The sequence below is a fragment of the Peromyscus californicus genome, unplaced genomic scaffold (genome assembly GCF_007827085.1).
Source record: "Peromyscus californicus insignis strain IS unplaced genomic scaffold, ASM782708v3 Scaffold_14__1_contigs__length_90479793_seg_2, whole genome shotgun sequence".
NCBI lineage: Eukaryota > Metazoa > Chordata > Mammalia > Rodentia > Cricetidae > Peromyscus > Peromyscus californicus.
Genome location: NW_026294436.1, coordinates 37724692 through 37742225, shown reverse-complemented (window position 1 = coordinate 37742225; position 17534 = coordinate 37724692). Strand labels below are relative to the sequence as shown.

Genomic DNA, 17534 nt, shown 5'->3' with positions numbered 1-17534 from the left:
TCTGGCCGGGCGGGCTTCGCGGTACACCACGGCTCTCGGCGTGGGCGGCATGGAGGAGCGCAGCGATCCCGAGCCTACCCCGGGCTGCAGCGGCGCTAGCCCGGGGCCCGCTCGCGCTGGCGGCGGCGGCGGCGGCGGCACCCCCCGCACGTGGGCTCCCGAGGACGCCTGGATGGGCACACACCCTAAGGTCAGGAGGCGCGAGGCCCGCCGGCCCTCCTCGCAGCGATCGATCCCTCCCGCCCGTGGCTCCGCGGAGGATGCACGCCAGCCTCGCGGCGGGGGCGAGCCGTGTGGGCACGGCCCGCAGTATCATTTCTGTTTGTTTATATGATTTGTGGTACGGACTAGCACCATTCCTTCCACTCCGCCAAAGCCGCTCTTTCTGAATCCAGAGGCCGCTGATAAGCATTGCACTAATACCTGTTTTCCTAACTAGGTAGCCCTTTCTGGGATGAACTGATTGAATCCACAGTTAACCGATCTGGCTGAGATCTAGGGGTCCACAAATAATGTTTAGTTAGGCACAGTCACATTACACGTAGCCTTAGGCCCAAAGTGTGTGCATCTTCATTCTGTATGGGACTGGAACCTCACTTTTTCGGATTTCTTAGAAAGTTTGAGTGAGTTCTTGGACAGGGCAAGGCTATTCGCGTTGTGAGTTTTTCTATATTGGCCTCAAGGAAAATAAGAATAGCCTTTTGCTATCCTCTGCTTGGGAAATTGGTGGTTTGTATCCGCAAAGCCACAATGCTGATAATGAAAAGGTTGTATAAGGATCTCAAGGACTGGATTGGTGCATTAAAATGGCAACTTTTCTTTTTGTGTTATTAACTCAGATAAGCATCTAAGATAATCAAGGGAATATTTGAAAATACAAATCTGAAAAGAAACTTTCCCCATTTCTTGAAGCTTGATGTTTTCTTGCTCTCTTCCATTCATCTTCTTCATATACATGGAAATATAGCATGGAAATGTTATGAATTTAACAAGTTATAACAACGGGGGAGGAGAGGAAGAGAGACAGAGAAGACATTAACAGGGACTCGGAGCATGGAGTCTGTTCAGACTTCTCCATTTCGAATCTTACTTCTGTTACTTACCAGCTTTGACTTGTTTTGACTTGTGTCGCTGGACTTCAGTATCACAGCCTCTTCATTTAAAAACTGGGGATAATAGTGGACATTTTTATAAGGTATTTGACCTATAAAAAGCACTGTGTAAGTATTTATTAGTGACCTTTTAAAACTGCATCTAGGTTGGATGTTGCCTTGAGACAATTTTCTTACTTGCGGAGTCTTTCCCTTTGAAGCTAATGGCTGTATAGACCTACTACCAAATCTTCCTGTTGACGTTTTTTCTTCCAGGATCAACAAATTGATATAGAAGAAAAGAAATAATGATGTGAATTTCCAGTTATATTCTTTAGTTACTTAATTTGAAAATTGCTTAGTAAAATGTTACTGGATTTCCTCATTTACAAACTTATTATTTTATTCTTTGACTCAGAAATCCAAAGTACTCCACATGGATAAAATTCCTGATTAGCTTTGTCACATAGATAGACCTTGTAGCCTGACCCAAAATCATGTCTCAGTACCATTGTCAAGCACTTCTTGACTGGGACACACAAAGCCCTTCTATCCAACCTGTACATTTACCATGCAGTGGATAGGAGGAGGTAACATCCAGTCTGTCCTCCAAGGTTCTGCAAATATCTCATCTGTGCATCAGCTCTGTTTCTAGAGCTGCCGCCCACGGACGTGTTTGGATGCCCAAGGCTTTCCCTGCAGGAATAGGTTTCTGAGTTTCTCCCGTAACAAGCAGCAAGTCTGAAGGAAGTAGTTTGCTTCTTAAAACTCAGTTAAATAACTCCCACCCGAGAGTGGGCGTGGTGAGGAGGTTAGCAGAAGTTTTTATGTATGCAAATTAGAGGACAGAGAAATGGAGGCATCCTATAACATCACCCAATGAAAGTCATATTTAAGTTTTCTCTGCTCCTGCTGGATCTGTTTCTTTGTAGACTCTTGAATATATGTAGCTTATTCTCACTTTCCATAATTACTCACACTATTACTCTGCTTCTCCATGTACTCAAGTCCTACAAGGCTTACTTTGGATCCAGTCTGTCGTGAAACATTTACCAGTCCATCCCCTGAGAACATTTCCTCCGACCTAGTCTGTCACTGTTTTATACCTCATACAGTTTTAGAGCTGTCACTTGCCTAACTGACCATTTTACGTATAGCTGGTTCTCCGTATATGGAGGATTTGCTGTTCTTTTGAATTGAAAAAAATTGCCTCTATACTCTATACATACACACTTTTATTGTCATTATTCCTAAACATTATATAGCACTTAGTTTATATTCTGTATTGTAAGTAACCTATAGATGATTTAAAGTGTATGGTAGGATTGCACAGATTTTATGCAAATATTCCTGGATTTTATATAAAGGACTTGAACATTCTTAGATTTTTGTGATTGATAAGGATGGTGTCTTAGATGCAGCAAGGGAGGCTGTATGCATGTGTTTAACAATTGTAGATTTTTTTTTTTAGAGGCAGATATAAGACCTTACATTTCTTTTAACTTCCATTAAATTTGGAAGATAGCTTATATACATATATGTGTGTATATCTATATTATGCATGCATTTAGTGAATATTTATTAAATGAAAGAAAATATTGAGCTAATTCCTTCTCTGTTTAACAATTATGTTTTGATTTTCAGTACTTAGAAATGATGGAATTAGATATAGGAGATGCCACCCAAGTTTATATAGCATTCTTGGTTTACCTGGATCTCATGGAGAGTAAGTTCCTTGTTTTATTGTTTTGTTATTGGGGTGTGGGAGGTTGGGGAATTGGGTTGTCATTTAGCATTGTTCACATGTAATAAGCGGACATTTTTTATTTACTAGTAATTTTTCCAGTTAATGTTACCCTTCCTTGTTCATTGACATTGGGAATCACTAGCTTGTGGAAAAGCTCAGAAAGGCAGAGAAAGGAGCTTCCATCACGAGTGACCTCTGCTCTCCTGAGTGTTAGAAGTTTAGACTGCTTCTCTTTTGTTTTCAGTGAGTGCATTCTTGATGCTCTTGCAGGTAAAAGTTGGCATGAAGTGAACTGTGTAGGAATACCAGAACTCCAGCTTATCTGCCTCCTGGGCACTGAGATAGAAGGGGAGGGGCTACAGACTGTGGTGCCCACACCCATTTCTGCTTCCCTCAGCCATAACAGGTGAGCGAGCACTTTTGGTCTTAGTCTGACAGATCCATGGCCTGTTAGATTGTATTTTCTTTTTTTTCTTCACTTTTATAGGTGCTTTATATGTTTTTGTCAATACTCTTTCATTGGCCTTATTTTCAGTTTTTAAACCCACTCCTTATTGTTTTTAAGGTACGTTTTAAATGAGTAACATCTTAATTTGAATATGATCATTGTTTCTTTCTTTTATAATCAGTATCTTTGTGTCTAGCTTAAGGTATATTTCCTGCTTGGAATTCTGAGTAAAGGTTAATTTTTAAAAGGTTACTAAGAGTTTCAGTGTTTTTTTAAAAAAATGATACAATAGGAAAGGGGCTCCCATTTTCTTGTGAATCACCTTTCACCTTCATTGACAATCATTTTCTCCTTTATCACCTCTTATAATTCCCAAATTCCACACATGCAGTGAAACATATTATGGCTTTTGTTGTGTTTGTTTTTTCAGTTGGGAGATTACAGTTTCAGTCTCTTTACTCTATAGATCAGTTTAAGTTGTTTATATCCATTAGATTTGTTAAGTTTGGTAGACAGTATTTCTACTAATTTCTTTTAGATTTTCCAATTTATTGGAGTCTAGATTTTCAAACAGTTCCTTAATGAACCTCTGAATTTCATTAGTATTGGTCATAATATCACCCTTCATCTCCAGAATTATTAGTTCAGGCCTTCCTTATCTCTGGTTAATTTGATTGTCTGTTTTGTTTTTAAAGAATGAGCTTAGTGTCATTGATTCTTTGTATATTCTATGCTTTATTGCCATTTCATGGATTTCTGATCCATCATTATTATTTTTCCATCTATCAATTTTGAGTTTGGCTTTTCTTATGTTCTTAAACCTTAAGGTACATCATTAAGTTGTGTATTTGAGATCCTCTCACTTTTTAATTTAAGCACTTACAGCTTTGAGCTTTCTTCTTACTAATTGCTATATCCCTAAGTTCTTTTAAATTGTGTTTTCATTTTCATTTGATTCTAGAAATTTTAAAGTCTTCTTCCTGACTTTGTCAGTACCCTCTGATCATTCACGAACGTATTACATCTCTGTGGGTTTGTACATTTGCTGTAGTTTTCTTTCTGTTGACTTCTACTATTATTTTATTTCATTATGATATGAATACCATTTGTCAGATAATATTGCTTGGAATAGTAAATTTCATTCAATATGTATTTATTGGGCAGATTTTATGTGTTGGAGATGACACATTGGTTAAGATGTCTTCATGAAAATAATATTTATTCTAGTACCAAATGCTGACCTAGAAAATAATTTTTTCTTTTTTTTTTTTCTGTTTTGGTTATTTTTGGGTGGGATAGAATAAGAACGAAATTTCCTCTGTTCAAATATTTTATTGAATGTGTTTTGGGACTGTGTCTGTAGCCTTTATTACTAGGTAATTGAGTAACAATACTAATGGAATACAGATAAGCATTTAGTCTTAGGACAGGAGAAGCCTGTTGACACCATGTTCTGGTCGGACAGCAGTTCTCAACCTGTGTGTCGACACCCCCACAGGGCTCGCATATCAGATATTTACATTATAATTCATAACAGCAAAATTACAGTTATGAATTAGCAACAATAATTTTATGGTTGGGGGTCACCACAGCATGAGGAACTGTATTAAAGGGTCACGGCGTTAGGAAGGTGGAGAACCACTGTGGTAGGGGATCTGCAAGTAACTGAGCAGCTTTGGCCGTGGCTGCCTCAAGTGGTGTCTAGTCAGCACTTGGTACAGTGCCTAAGTGAGTGAGGAGCCAAGGGGATGGCGAGGACTCAGGAGAGAAGAGGGCAGGGGTGGGAAGTGAGGGGGAAGGGCAGGAAGTAAGGGGAAGGATGGGAAGTGAGAGGGAAGGCCTTCACTGTTTTCACTCTCCTGCAGTTGGGTGTCTCACTAATGAGCAGCCTTACAGGCAGCCCTTGTATTGAGGTTTGAGTTTTCCTAAGGCCAAAGCCTAGAGTTGGGTGATAGGACTTGCAGCATTGATACCTGCCCCGTGACTATTATTGCTGGGGTGTTCTTGGAGGAGGATTGCTGTCAGTTTACACTTTGGCTGACAGTGTCGGAGAAGAGCTATGGCGTGTGTAATTGGCAAAGATTAGATTATATAAATGGTTATTGTGACTCTTACTGGCCAGGCATTCAACCGAGTAAGCTAGGCTGGTGGGCCAGTGAGCACTGTGGACCTCCTGTCTCTGCTTGCCCAGTGCAGGGCTTGCAGGCACATACCTCATGCTTGTTTCTCTTGTTGTTGTTGTTGTTTTTGTTTGTTTCTTCAGGTAGGATTTCTCTGGGTAGCCCTGGCTATCCTGGAACTCTCGCTGTAGTTCAGGCTGGCCTCGAACTCAGAGGTCCACCTCACTTGCCTCTGTCTCCCGAGTGCTGGGGTTAAGGGCGTGCATGGTGTGTGCCACTACAGCTTGGCTTGTTGCTTTGTTTCTGAATGGGGATGCTGAGGGTCAGACTTAGGCTCGCATGCTTGTGCTTCAAGCACTTTAGTGTGTAAGCTTTTCCCAAACCCCTTGTTTAAAATTCAGTTTCTTTATTGAATTTTAAAAGATCTTTTATTATAAAAATCAAAGACAGAATCATTACATAATAATATGTGATTGTTACATAAGCTCATAATTACAAATTTGACTTACCATAAAATAACCATATCCAACTCTTCTAACCATGACCAAGAACTTTTCAAGCCTTCCCAGACCCCTTCCCAGTGTTCAAGGAGCTATATGGGAACATGAGCAAATGACACTGGTACCTTATCAAGAATGCTATTTTCTTTTAAGAATATCCTGCTGGCCCTATTGTTAGGAACAAATTACGTGTCACACATCACAGAGCACATAGCTTTCTAGGTACCATCTGAAGCTGTGCTGATTAACTTCTTGAGACTGTTGTTCTTAGTGGTCTGTATTCCTAACAAAACTGTAATAACATTTTTATTAATAGGGGAAAAGGAAGCATACTGAACCACGGAGCCAAAGGAATACGCAGTCTGTTGGCATGCGGTTTCATACTTATGTCAACTACAGTGTAGTTCAGAACACTTGAGAGCTTGCTGGCCAGCCTGGCCAAAACAGTGAGGTTCTGGGAGGGACTCGATTTTAAAGAATACGACACAAAGAACAATCGAAGAAGACATTCAGCATCCTCTTCTGGCTCCTTCATGTGTACGTCTATGCAACATACACACTTAAAAAAAAAAGAAGACACCATAAGGGAATCCTGTATTCGTTAGAGGCCTGGCCTGTCTTTTCAATACTGATGTTGAAAATGAAGTCCAGTTTATGTGTAGGTCGCTTCTCTTTAGGTGAAGAGTGAAACGAAACATTTTACCGTGGTTGTCTATGCTCACAGCTGTCAGAGTACACACTCCTCCAAGGGAAAGCCACTCTGCTGTTGATTTGTGTTGTGAGTCACAAGCAGAGGTTTGTCACCTGAAGTCATGATCGAAGTGTGTCAGGCATTGGGAATAGGGTTGAATCCAGGTGGCTGTAAAGGGGAAATGTTTTCAGTACCTTACAGCAAGGCTCAGAAAGAAAGAAGAAAAAAAGTTTTTTAAAAAAATTTTGACTAGTGGCTTGTTTCTTCCTAATAGACCTTATATTCTTCCTTAGTTTCAATGTCTGTTTAATACCTGGAACCATAACTGGCATATCTAAGCCTTTGTGTAGTTATATATGATTAAAATGATCTGAGAAAAACAAATTTCTTACATGATCACAAAATCCAGAGTTCCGGGTGCTGTTTCTCACATGATGTTCAGCCTCCTTTGTTGTAAAGATGGTAGTGACTTAACCTCCACATAGCTGCATCGCTGGTCTTTCAAACCCGACTAAACTCCACACCTTTCTCAGTGGTGAGCTCTGACAGTGGATGTGAGGCTAGAACCTCCAGTTTCACTAGTGGAAGAGAGAAAGTCATTTGGATGTCCTCTTTCTTGGCATGACTTGTAGTTCAGTGTCACTCTGCAGACAGGAAGCCTCGTCAACACTCCATCTGCCTGCCAGCTCACCTCTAGAAAGCTGGAAGCCTACTACCTGTCATCCTAGGGCAGGGAGACTCTTTTGGCAGGATTCTTGTACCATGAAGAATGTTGGAGCCAAAGTGAGGGTTCCTAGTCTTGGTTTTCCTAATCTGCCTAGCTTATTCAGACATAGCATATCCTGTTTGCCACAGTGCTCTCAGAAGAATGCACGTTCTTTTTTCCTACATTGAATTACATGAATTATAGTTCTTCCTTTCTCTTTGTTAGAGTTCTTTTCTCTACACAGCCTTTGAAGACCGTCAATAGTAATTTTTCTTTAAGAGACATGATTACTTACATAAGTACTTTATCAGCTATTAGTGTTGTCCCAGCGAGATATCACAGCAGTCTCCCACACAATATAAGTGGATAAATTATTTATTTGTATGCCAGTTGCATTAATGGATTTGCAGGGAAAAGAAGAACTGATATTTTAAAACGCTGAGCTGTATAGAAAAAAATTAAAATTTTATTTACTGTTCTTATACTAAATTGTTAACAATATTTAAAATGTATATAATTATACTTTTCTTTAACCATTAGATACAGTGAACATAAATGACTATGAATATAATTGTAGGCTATCAAAAGGCAAAATAGAAGGATGTTTTGGAGAGAGGATGAAATAGATTTCAGATTGCTTATGATTTTTCTCCTTTGTATTGGATACCTGGGAGCAAGGGTACACAGTATCACAGACCTTTCCTATAAGATGCTCAGAGTCCAGGGCTGAGAGGCACAGATTAATGTACTGTGGTTTAATGTACTGAGAGATGTGCCTATAACGAATCGGTATTGGCTCAGGACCCTCAAGACCAAGTTCTCAGGACAAAGGAGATTTATTTGTCCCAGAGGGACAAAGGCCAGCGAATAAGAGACCAAGACAGGAGATGGAGGATGAGGGAGAGGGGGCAGGGATATTTATCCTGGAGGGACAAAGGTCTGCCTCTGGATAGGAGGAGACAGACGTGGCAAATGGTGATTTATAAAGGGAAAGGGGAAAGCCCGTGTTAGGATGAGGTGTTTCATTTTAATTGGACATGTTAATTAGGACAGCCAAAGGGGGCTTTTGATTGCTGGACTTCAGTACTTTGATAGCTAGACCTTGGTGCTCAGCCTCAGAGGGAGGAATTGACCAAACAAGGGAATGGACCTTGGTGGCTCGCTTTAGGAATGTAATCTAAGGTTTTTTAGCAGGGCAGAGGGAATGGGGGAGAAGGGCAAGGCCTGCCAGAGCCATGTTTGCCATGGTTGGACTGGCTAGAGTCCCTTCAGTGCCCAGGATACTGAGAAGACTGCAGAGGGGGAGACCTAACCTCTATAGAGTTATAGGAGGGAGTGGGGGGTCAGGGAACATTCCCTGGAAGACAGATCAGTTGAAAGAAGCACAGACACTGAGGTGGAGAAGGCGCATTCCAGCAGAAGTCATCGTGTAAACAAATTATTGAGCCTAAGGAAGCCTGAAAATGATGACAGTCTTGTTGTGACTGGTATTAGTAATGGCAGAGGCAGTAGCTGCTTTCAGCTAGTGAGAGTGCTCTGTGTTTTGTGTTCAAGTCCCTGTGTGTAAGGCGGGGGGAATGTGCGGTGGAGAGGAGAGTGAGTCCGGGGAGGAGAGAAGACAGAACGTTTAGGACTTCTGGAGCCCGTACTCCAGGAGAAAGGAATTAGAGAGTAAGGAGTGCAGAGGTGAGGGAAAGCCACAGCAGGAGTCTGTGCCCGGGGCCTTAAGGGAACAGCAGAGGTCCTGAGGCAGACAAGAGAGTGAGTCAGAACCCAGGAATGGTGGCCCCGGAGCTTGAGGATATGTGCTGACTCCTTCCTGCTCCCCTCTTCACCTCTGAGGAACCTTTTCAAGTTTCGGCCTCTTAAGTGTTAAAATGCTCTGGGGCTCAGAGCATTTCTCTTCATGCTCACTCCCTAGCAGCCTCCTCTGGTTCCATGGTTTTATATGTCGTCACTGTGTTGATGGCTCCCAATTTATATGTTCACATTTCTACTCCAGTCTCTACTGTGAACTTCAGACTCATGTATGTAACGCTTTACTTGACATGTCTACTGTGATCTAAAAGATGTCTCTAATTAGCATGCTGAAAAAGAACTTCTGATTTGCCCTACATCTGCTCTTTCTGTGATTTCCCCAGGTTAGTAAATAGCAATTCTGTTCATTCTGAAGTGTGTGTGCGCGCACACACACACACACAGTGGGGGATATATATGTGTGTGTGTGTGTGTATATGTGTGTGTGTGTGTGTGTGTTTATGGAGAGAAAGAAGAATATCTATATATTTCTTCCTCTCCTTATATTTGACAAATGATCACCAAATACTCCCCTTCCCTAAGTGCGTGTGTCAGCTTCTCCCCGTCTCTGGCGCAGCGTCCACACTGTGGCCTGAGCCGTCATTTCTGGACTTGCTGAGGTGTTCCATGACAGCACTTGGCACACTCCTGTGATACCCGGCGTGCTGTGTGTTGGTATGACTTGATACCTACTGTCGGTGTTTCTCCACTAGAAGTGAGTTCCGGGGAAGCCGAGACTTCACTTGTTCCTTGCAACCCCCAGTGCCTAGCCTGCTGTGTGTTTGCTGAGTGACTGTGTTCCTGAGGCAATACACTAGAGCATGTAAGGATGTGTGTTAACCATATGTCCTTTCAAGAGTTTATGTGAGGGAGAGAGAATGTCTGCACCCTGCCGTGCATCCACAGAGACTCACCATTCCCGTCTTTCTGCTGTACCTGTGGTGTTCATGGTCGCCAGGCTGATGAGGCAGTCCACCAGCGCCTTGTCTCCTTACCTTTCGTTGAGCTCTTTTTCACCTGTGTGTACCTTGACCTCTGACCCGTGTGCACCTTGACCTTTCACCTGTGTGCACCTTGACCTTTCACCTGTGTGCACCTTGACCTTTCACCTGTGTGCACCTTGACCTTTCACCCTCTGCTCCCTTGTATTGTCTTATTAAGTAAAAGGTTAGAAGAATCAAGTTTCTTTATATCATTTCTAAGTAGTTATTTGGTTTTTTTTTTTCTCAAGACAGGTCTTACTCTGTAGCCTGGGCTACCTTGGTATTCACTTTGTAGCCCAGGCTAGCCAGATGATGATCCTCCTACCTTAGTCTCCTGAGTACTGGGTGGGATTTAATACTTAAGTACTACATTGTGTTCTTGAGTAATGACTTTGTACTTCAGAAACACTCCTTTCTGGAGTGTGGCTTTTCTGAGGCCTGTACTCACTGATAAAATGACTTGTACTGTGTGGCCTCTTTGGGAATCAGGACACATGTCCTCACGCCACCTCAGTTGCTGGTGAAACCCCAGCCCTGACAACTTCTTTCAATTGACACGCTTTTTCTCTACCCTGAGAAGGGAAGGGAAGCTCACATTTCTCTGTCTCTTTTGCCATCATGACTTCCCAGGGAGGCGAAGAGTCGCACAGGCACTTGATTCTTTAGCGGATCTGCTGAGAGTTGAGCTGCTGCCGATTTTGGTTTTTTTAGCTGGGAGGTTTTGGCCTGGTTCCCAAAGCTGTGGCCTGTTCTCCCTGGAGCTTTTCTTGAGGACGGAGCCCACGAAGAACAGAGCTTCGTTGGTGTTGCTGGTTCCCAGTGCCTTGTGAGCTGTTGCAGAGCTGCACTGTGGGATCGCACTGTGTTCCAGCAAGATGAGACTGATGGGAATCAGTGCCTCCGTAGACAGGACCACAGCATGGATACCCTGCTTAGCCACACTGAGGAGAACAGGAGACACTTCCGGGGATCGAAGAAGTTAATGTGATTTTTACTTCATGGTGCATCTCATTTTAACATTTTTAGTTTAAGAGTAATATTTTCTTCAGCTTCCTGTCCTCACTGCACATCTTTCAAGATTCCAGTCTGTTTTAGATCAGTAGAGAAAAATCAAATTTAAGATTTATGGAAAGGCTTAACTAACTTGGTCTAAGGACATCAGCCAAGTATTGTTGGCTTTGTCTTGATTTCGGCTGGTGGCTGTCAAGTTGGCTATATCAATTTATTAAAAACCAACCCCCTTTTTCATCATATAGAGGTCATCTGGGAAGAATTATGAAAAGGGAAAGTCTGCCATCAGCATCAAATGTTGTTACTGATAATCAGTAGCTATGATTATTATTGACATACCCTTTCCTTTAGTTGAGATTTTCTCCCTGAGATTTCACTGAGTGGAAAAAATGAAATCTTTCTTGTTAGCATAGAAGGCATGTTCACATGTAGTGTTCTCTGGTTTTGAAATAAGGTTTCACATTATTGAAAAGTAAGTAAGTTCCCTTCAGTGCCTTTTAACAATCACGTGTGATTTTAAAGTAGAACCTCAGAGTCTCCATTGTTATCCCGAGTTTTTTACTAGACTAAGATTGCCTGGCCTGCTGGCTCAAATATTTTATGAGCTTATACACTATACCGTAAAGGAAACATCGTCTTGATAGGAAGATGATGTTTGTAAGTGAACACATGTTGAGAGTAGACTAGACAAGATTTTGAACAAGGAACTTTGTAAGCGTGCCCATATGTGGTCAGGTAGCAGCTGGGTACCATTTTATCCGTCTGCTGTCTGCTGTGAAGATGCACTGGTAGTTTTCCCCCACACCCCCAAGAGGGATAAACAAGAGCTCAGAAATGGGAACTTCCATTTAATGTGGGCAGTAAGTTCCCTCGGCTCTGAAAACAAAACCTCCTCTACAACTCTTGAGTTAATTCTCTGACCTTAGGTGTTCGGGGTAAGCCTGAAAATATTTTGCTGTTTAGGAGTCTGAAAACAAATACCAATTGAGAATCAAAGCACAGCAGTGACTGAAGTGGAAATTTCCATCCTCATCTGTAGTGTGAAATATAAAATCCCCATATGGTTCGCTGCTTTACCTTAGGAGAAGCACACACAGACACACACGTGCATACACACACAACATGCACACACTCACAGACACATGCATGCGTGTGCACACACACACCTATAATTTAAACAGTGGGTCATATCTTAAAGAAAAATTGTGGGGTTGGGGATTTAGCTCAGTGGTAGAGTGCTTGCCTAGCAAGTGCAAGGCCCTGGGTTTAGTCCTCAGCTCTGGAAAAAAAAAAAAAAAGAAAGAAAAAAAAAAAAAGAAAAGAAATTGTATAAGTTGTCTTAATGAGGTTTTTTTGTTTTTGGTCTGTTTCTTATTCTCATCACAGCCTGCAGTTAGGGATGCTGAGAGAAACTTAATTTCAGCTTGTTCATAACAGGGTTTTTATGGGCATGTACTAGGCTTTATATATGTTGCATATTGGGAAACAACTTTATCACAGTTTTTAAACTGATAGGAGAAGATTTAGAGAAACATGTTGGGGGTTTGTAGTGACCGTGTTGAACCTAAGGATCCACTTAAGGACTACATCATCTTACTGTAGTTTCCTCCATAGAAAACACTGCTGTCCCCACTTCTGTTGATCTTAGTTTTTCTCAACAAAAGCAGAAACCCTTTGATGTAGAACTTTGTTCTACACGAAAGGAAAAGCTATCTTTTATTAACTGCATTAGCTAAACAGTTCTGATGCATGTCATTTATAATAGTGACATTTCCCTTTATTTCTAGGTTCTGTTAAATTTTATTTTTTTTGAGACAAAGTCTCACTATGTAGCCCTGGCTGTCCTGGAACTTACTCTGTAAACCAGGCTGACCTTGAACTGACAGAGATCCACCTGCCTCTGCCTCCTGCTGGGCTTAAAAGTGTGCACTACCACTGCCTGGCTAAAATTTTTATATGTTATTATTAAAAATAAAAAAGTTTATGACTAAAAATTTAGGCAGATTATAGTCTATTATTTTCTCATCTTGGTAGATAACTCAAAGTAGAGAGCTTATGAATGCTATCTTTTTCTATTGATTATAATATTAAGGCAACTCCACGTAGTTAAAAGGGAGGTTTATTTTGTGGGGTAACTCACAAGTAAAGGGAAAGGTTACAGGGTCTGGGAAAGGTGTAGCACAGTCCGGCGGTGTTTTCTTGAGAACTCTGTTTGGTCTACCTCCAGTGTCCAGGATCCAGGAACCAAGAGAGCCGGCCCACCCGGATCTCGGGTCTTAAGGGCTCCTGTCTTGGCCCCGCCTTGTAGGCCTGACAGTTACCGAAGCCTCAGTGGGAGTAGTACTTCCAGGTCAAAGCTGGAACAGCTACCCACCACATTTTTCTGTAACTATTAATTAGATACTGATCTGTCACCCTTTAAGAAGGAAAGTAGTTACATTAAAGACTGTCGGCCATGGACATGCTGGTTTTCATCACATGCCCCCTTCCCATCAAGCAGAATAACGAAGTCCTCACTAAGGCTTCACCTGAATCTCTGGACTGAACTGCATATCAGCAGGCCTCTAGCTCACAGTCATGTCATTCAACAGAGGTAGAATTCCTTTAAGAGTGAAATCAAGTTCTTGGATCCCGGCTACTTTAAAAAGTGAATATTTCCTATGCTCCTACTAATAGCTAGCTTACCTTGTAGTTTAGACTAATGTTAATACTTAGTTTAGTAATAACTATAGAGGCAAGGGTGGATATCAAATACTTTCCAAAGGTGGGAAAGCTGGCACAGTGACTGTTAACAGTACTTATGCTCTGTGACTGCCTGACCCTTTTCAAAGCCCCGTTACTTCATTTCAGCTTTACATAATCTAATGTGGACTTAGGGGTACACTAGCTTCAAGTTATAGCACTGTTTGTTGAAAATACTGTCTTCGTTGAATTCTTTTTGTACTCCTAAACTTACCAGCTTATGGCATAGAAAGAAAGAAACAATATGAGGGGCTGGAGAGATGGCTCAGTGGTTAAGAGCAGTGTTGCTTTTGCAGAGACCCGGGTTTGGTTCCCAGCACCCACATGGCCGCTGACCAACAGTAACTGTAGTTCCAGAGGATCCAGCACCCTCTTCTGGCCGCTGTGGGCACTGCACACACATGATGAACAGATGCGTGTGTAGGCAAAACTCTCACACACATAAGATAAAATCAATAATTTTTAAAAGCAGTATTAGGACAGTTTAAACAAAAAGTATATGGGGAGAATAAGTTAATTTTTGAGCAGGGAAATGTTACCAAAAAATAATGTTTAGAAACAAATGTCAGAAATCTTGAGAATGTTAATATAAAAGACTGTAAGTATTTTCCCCCATTAACTTTAAAAAAAAAAAAAACAGCTTAAAGGACAGGGTTATTCAGTCACTTAAATAGAGAAATTGACACGAGGTCTTTACTGTTATATAATATCAAGTATGCTTCCCAAACATGCAGTTAGAATCATGAACCACTTGTGTATTCTGTGGTAGATGTCAGTATGCTAATAAACCTTCCAGAATCTGGAAATCGATTTGCTTTATGATAAGCTAGCTAATCCTTTTTTTATTTACTTGTTTAAGAAAGTGTTTGGGGACATTACATTTTTACCAAATTTTTGACCACAGCCCTTCTTGAGTAGGTAATAAGGGTTTTTAACCTGTAGTTAACAAAACTAGCAGTACTTTGAACACCTGGAATTAGATTTGGTGGATTATTTCCAGGACAAGTGAACTGAAATGCTACCGTTACCAAATCTTAAATGTTTTTTGTTTTTTGTTTTCTATTTTTCTCTTAGCTTTTTATTGTCAAACTATGTAATGAGAACCATAGGACCATCTCTACTTAGGTCTAATAACTCTGGTACATAGAAAGACTAACCAGGAATATTTGAAGAGAAATGTCCGCATCAGAAAGATGCCCCTGCAGCCCATCTTTATCGATGTTGAGTCCCCCTTGCCTGCCCCAAACAAACACTGGAAAAGCCTCAACAGTTGGGCCAGTGAGTGACCGATGGGGAGTGACATATTCAAAGGTAGTAGTTATAAACCCTATGTGAAGACAAGGGACATGTTTATTACAGTCTAATCATTATTTCTCAGATATTTGAGATAGGGTCTCACTGTGTAAGCCCCGGGTGGCCTAAAACTCGATGTAAACCAGTCTTGTTTCTGTGTCCCTCTACCCTTGGCCTCCCACGAGTACAGGTGGGTTCCATCACACCAGCCCTCCAAGCTATTTAACATAATAGACTGAGTGCCACTTTGTTATACTAAGTTTCCAAGTTGGGAAACTAAAAAATTAACATCTGGAGTCCTTAGCCAATAGATGTACTAAACATTCTTAGTGTTGTGTTTTGTAGGTTCCAGATACAGTTAGTTCATCTGAGTAGGTAGGTCTTTCTTAGGACATTCTATGTGAGAAGATCGCTTTAGATGTTTATATTTGAGCCTCAGACATTGCCTTAGCGTTATGAGTGCAGTATCGTACTTTTCCCTCAAGAACTTATACTGTTTGATCTTATCGTTAACTGGGTGACTGTGAGTCTCCAACATACTTTGTCTTCATTTTCAGGATAAGGGAAATCTTGAAGGCATCGAGGAAACTGCAAGGTGATCCAGAACTGCCGATGTCTTTCACTTTGGCCATAGTGGAGTCGGATTCCACAATAGTCTATTATAAACTTACAGATGGATTTATGCTGCCAGACCCTCAGGTCAGTTCTGAAGTAGCTGACAGGAAACAGTGATGGAAGAGAAAAGGTGTGGCATGAATTAGGCCACTCGGCTTCTACTTCAAGGGAAAAAGGCTTGGTTTTTAGTCCTCAGAAAACTGGCTTGTCTTATGCAAAACAGCGTGTTCTTAGCCATTTTTAAGAAATAATTTGATTTTCCTGTTCTCTGGAGACTTTCTTATTTTCCAGAGTATTTTTTGTTAAATCATCATGCGTCTGAGTGACTGAGGTGAAAGGCAAAGGCCAGCAAGTTTTAATCAAAACAGTATTTATAAAATAGTTACTTGACATTCTGTAACGTTGTAATACATGTTTAGCATATGCTTTCTGTACATTTATAGCCTAATTGGGATAGTTACATTAAACATCGTTCTAATTTTACTCTTACATACGTTCTGTACTAGGTGCATTCTGATCTTCTTCCTTTGTGTTACAGAATATTAATCTCAGAAGATGACATCTGTCCTCTCAATGAAAGATTGCATTTGAGGGCCATCACCGGCTTCGTCTTGTCTCAGCTAGTTCCAACCCATGAGCTTTCTTTCTTTTTTTTTTTTTGAGACATGGTTTCTTTGTGTAGTTTTGGAGCCTGTCCTGGATCTCACTCTATAGACCAGGCTGGCCTCGAACTCACAGAGATCCGCCTGGCTCTGCCTCCCAAGTGCTGGGATTAAAGGCGTGTGCCACCAACACCACCCAGCCCCATGAGCTTTCTTTCAGCATAAAACCTTCTCAAGTGGAAGAATCTATATTGCTTGCAAATAGAGGGTAGTTAGCCTAAACTTTCTTATCAGAGACATTGCAGTTCTATGCAGGTTTCTACCAAGGAAATGTTCAGAGTGTGGAACCTGTGGATGCCTCTGCCATCCCCGACAGGAGTCAGTAGACAGGTGTCCGTGAATGGCACATGAGAAGATACTACAGTGAGAAATGACACAGGAACACTAGAACATGGTCATGGATGCAGATGGCGCACCAAGCCATAAAAGTAGACAATCACTACCAGTTGTGGTCGTAGTAGGATAGCAGGCCAGTGAGTGCATAACTCTGTCTTCTCTTGACATTTCATTTGTTATTTGTATTACTTTTATAATAAAATGTTTTAAAATAAAAATATATCTTGAAATCTATAGTAATCATCCATCATTGCATGCTAAAATTAGCATCTTGTATCAGCACATTTATTTTATTTCATTTGATTCGATTTTTTGGTTTTTCGAGACAGGGTTCTGTGTGTAGTCCTGGCTCTCCTGGAACTTGCTCTGTAGACCAAGCTGGCCTCGAACTCACAGAGATCCACCTATCTCTGCCTTCTGAGTGCTGGGATTAAAGGCGTGCGCCACCACCGCCCGACTTACCATTTTTATGGGTCGGTGAAGTGAGCTTGCCTTGTTGGCTGCTGTCCCGGCTGAGGTGCCACCGAGAATGGCTTCCTCCCTCAGCCGGTTGTCTGCAGCTTCCCATGCCTTGTGATACTGTCAGCCTCTAAAGGTGTGGTGGAGGCCATCCTTGTCACATGGGCTCTCCCGGCACGGCTGGGTGCTTTTCCAGAGCCAGCAAGAGATGCACAGGATGGACTCGCTGTCTTGTGTAATGTAGTCACGTGCCTCCCCTGCGCCTTGTTCCTCCGAAGTGAGTTGTAGGTCCCGTCCACCCACACCAGGTCTCATGGCCGATGAGGAAGCAAC

At 41.6% G+C, this 17534-nt stretch overlaps 1 protein-coding gene across 1 annotated transcript; it reads left to right on the top strand.

The window, feature by feature from the left end:
• On the top strand, positions 1 to 16976 carry Tsen15 (tRNA splicing endonuclease subunit 15). Its single transcript, XM_052737178.1, has 5 exons — positions 1 to 190; positions 2736 to 2817; positions 3109 to 3244; positions 15687 to 15828; positions 16283 to 16976. Exons 1-5 carry the CDS (start codon positions 50 to 52, stop codon positions 16301 to 16303), a joined length of 522 nt encoding a protein of 173 aa, XP_052593138.1. The 5' UTR covers positions 1 to 49; the 3' UTR covers positions 16304 to 16976.
• Positions 16977 to 17534: the final 558 nt, after the last annotated feature.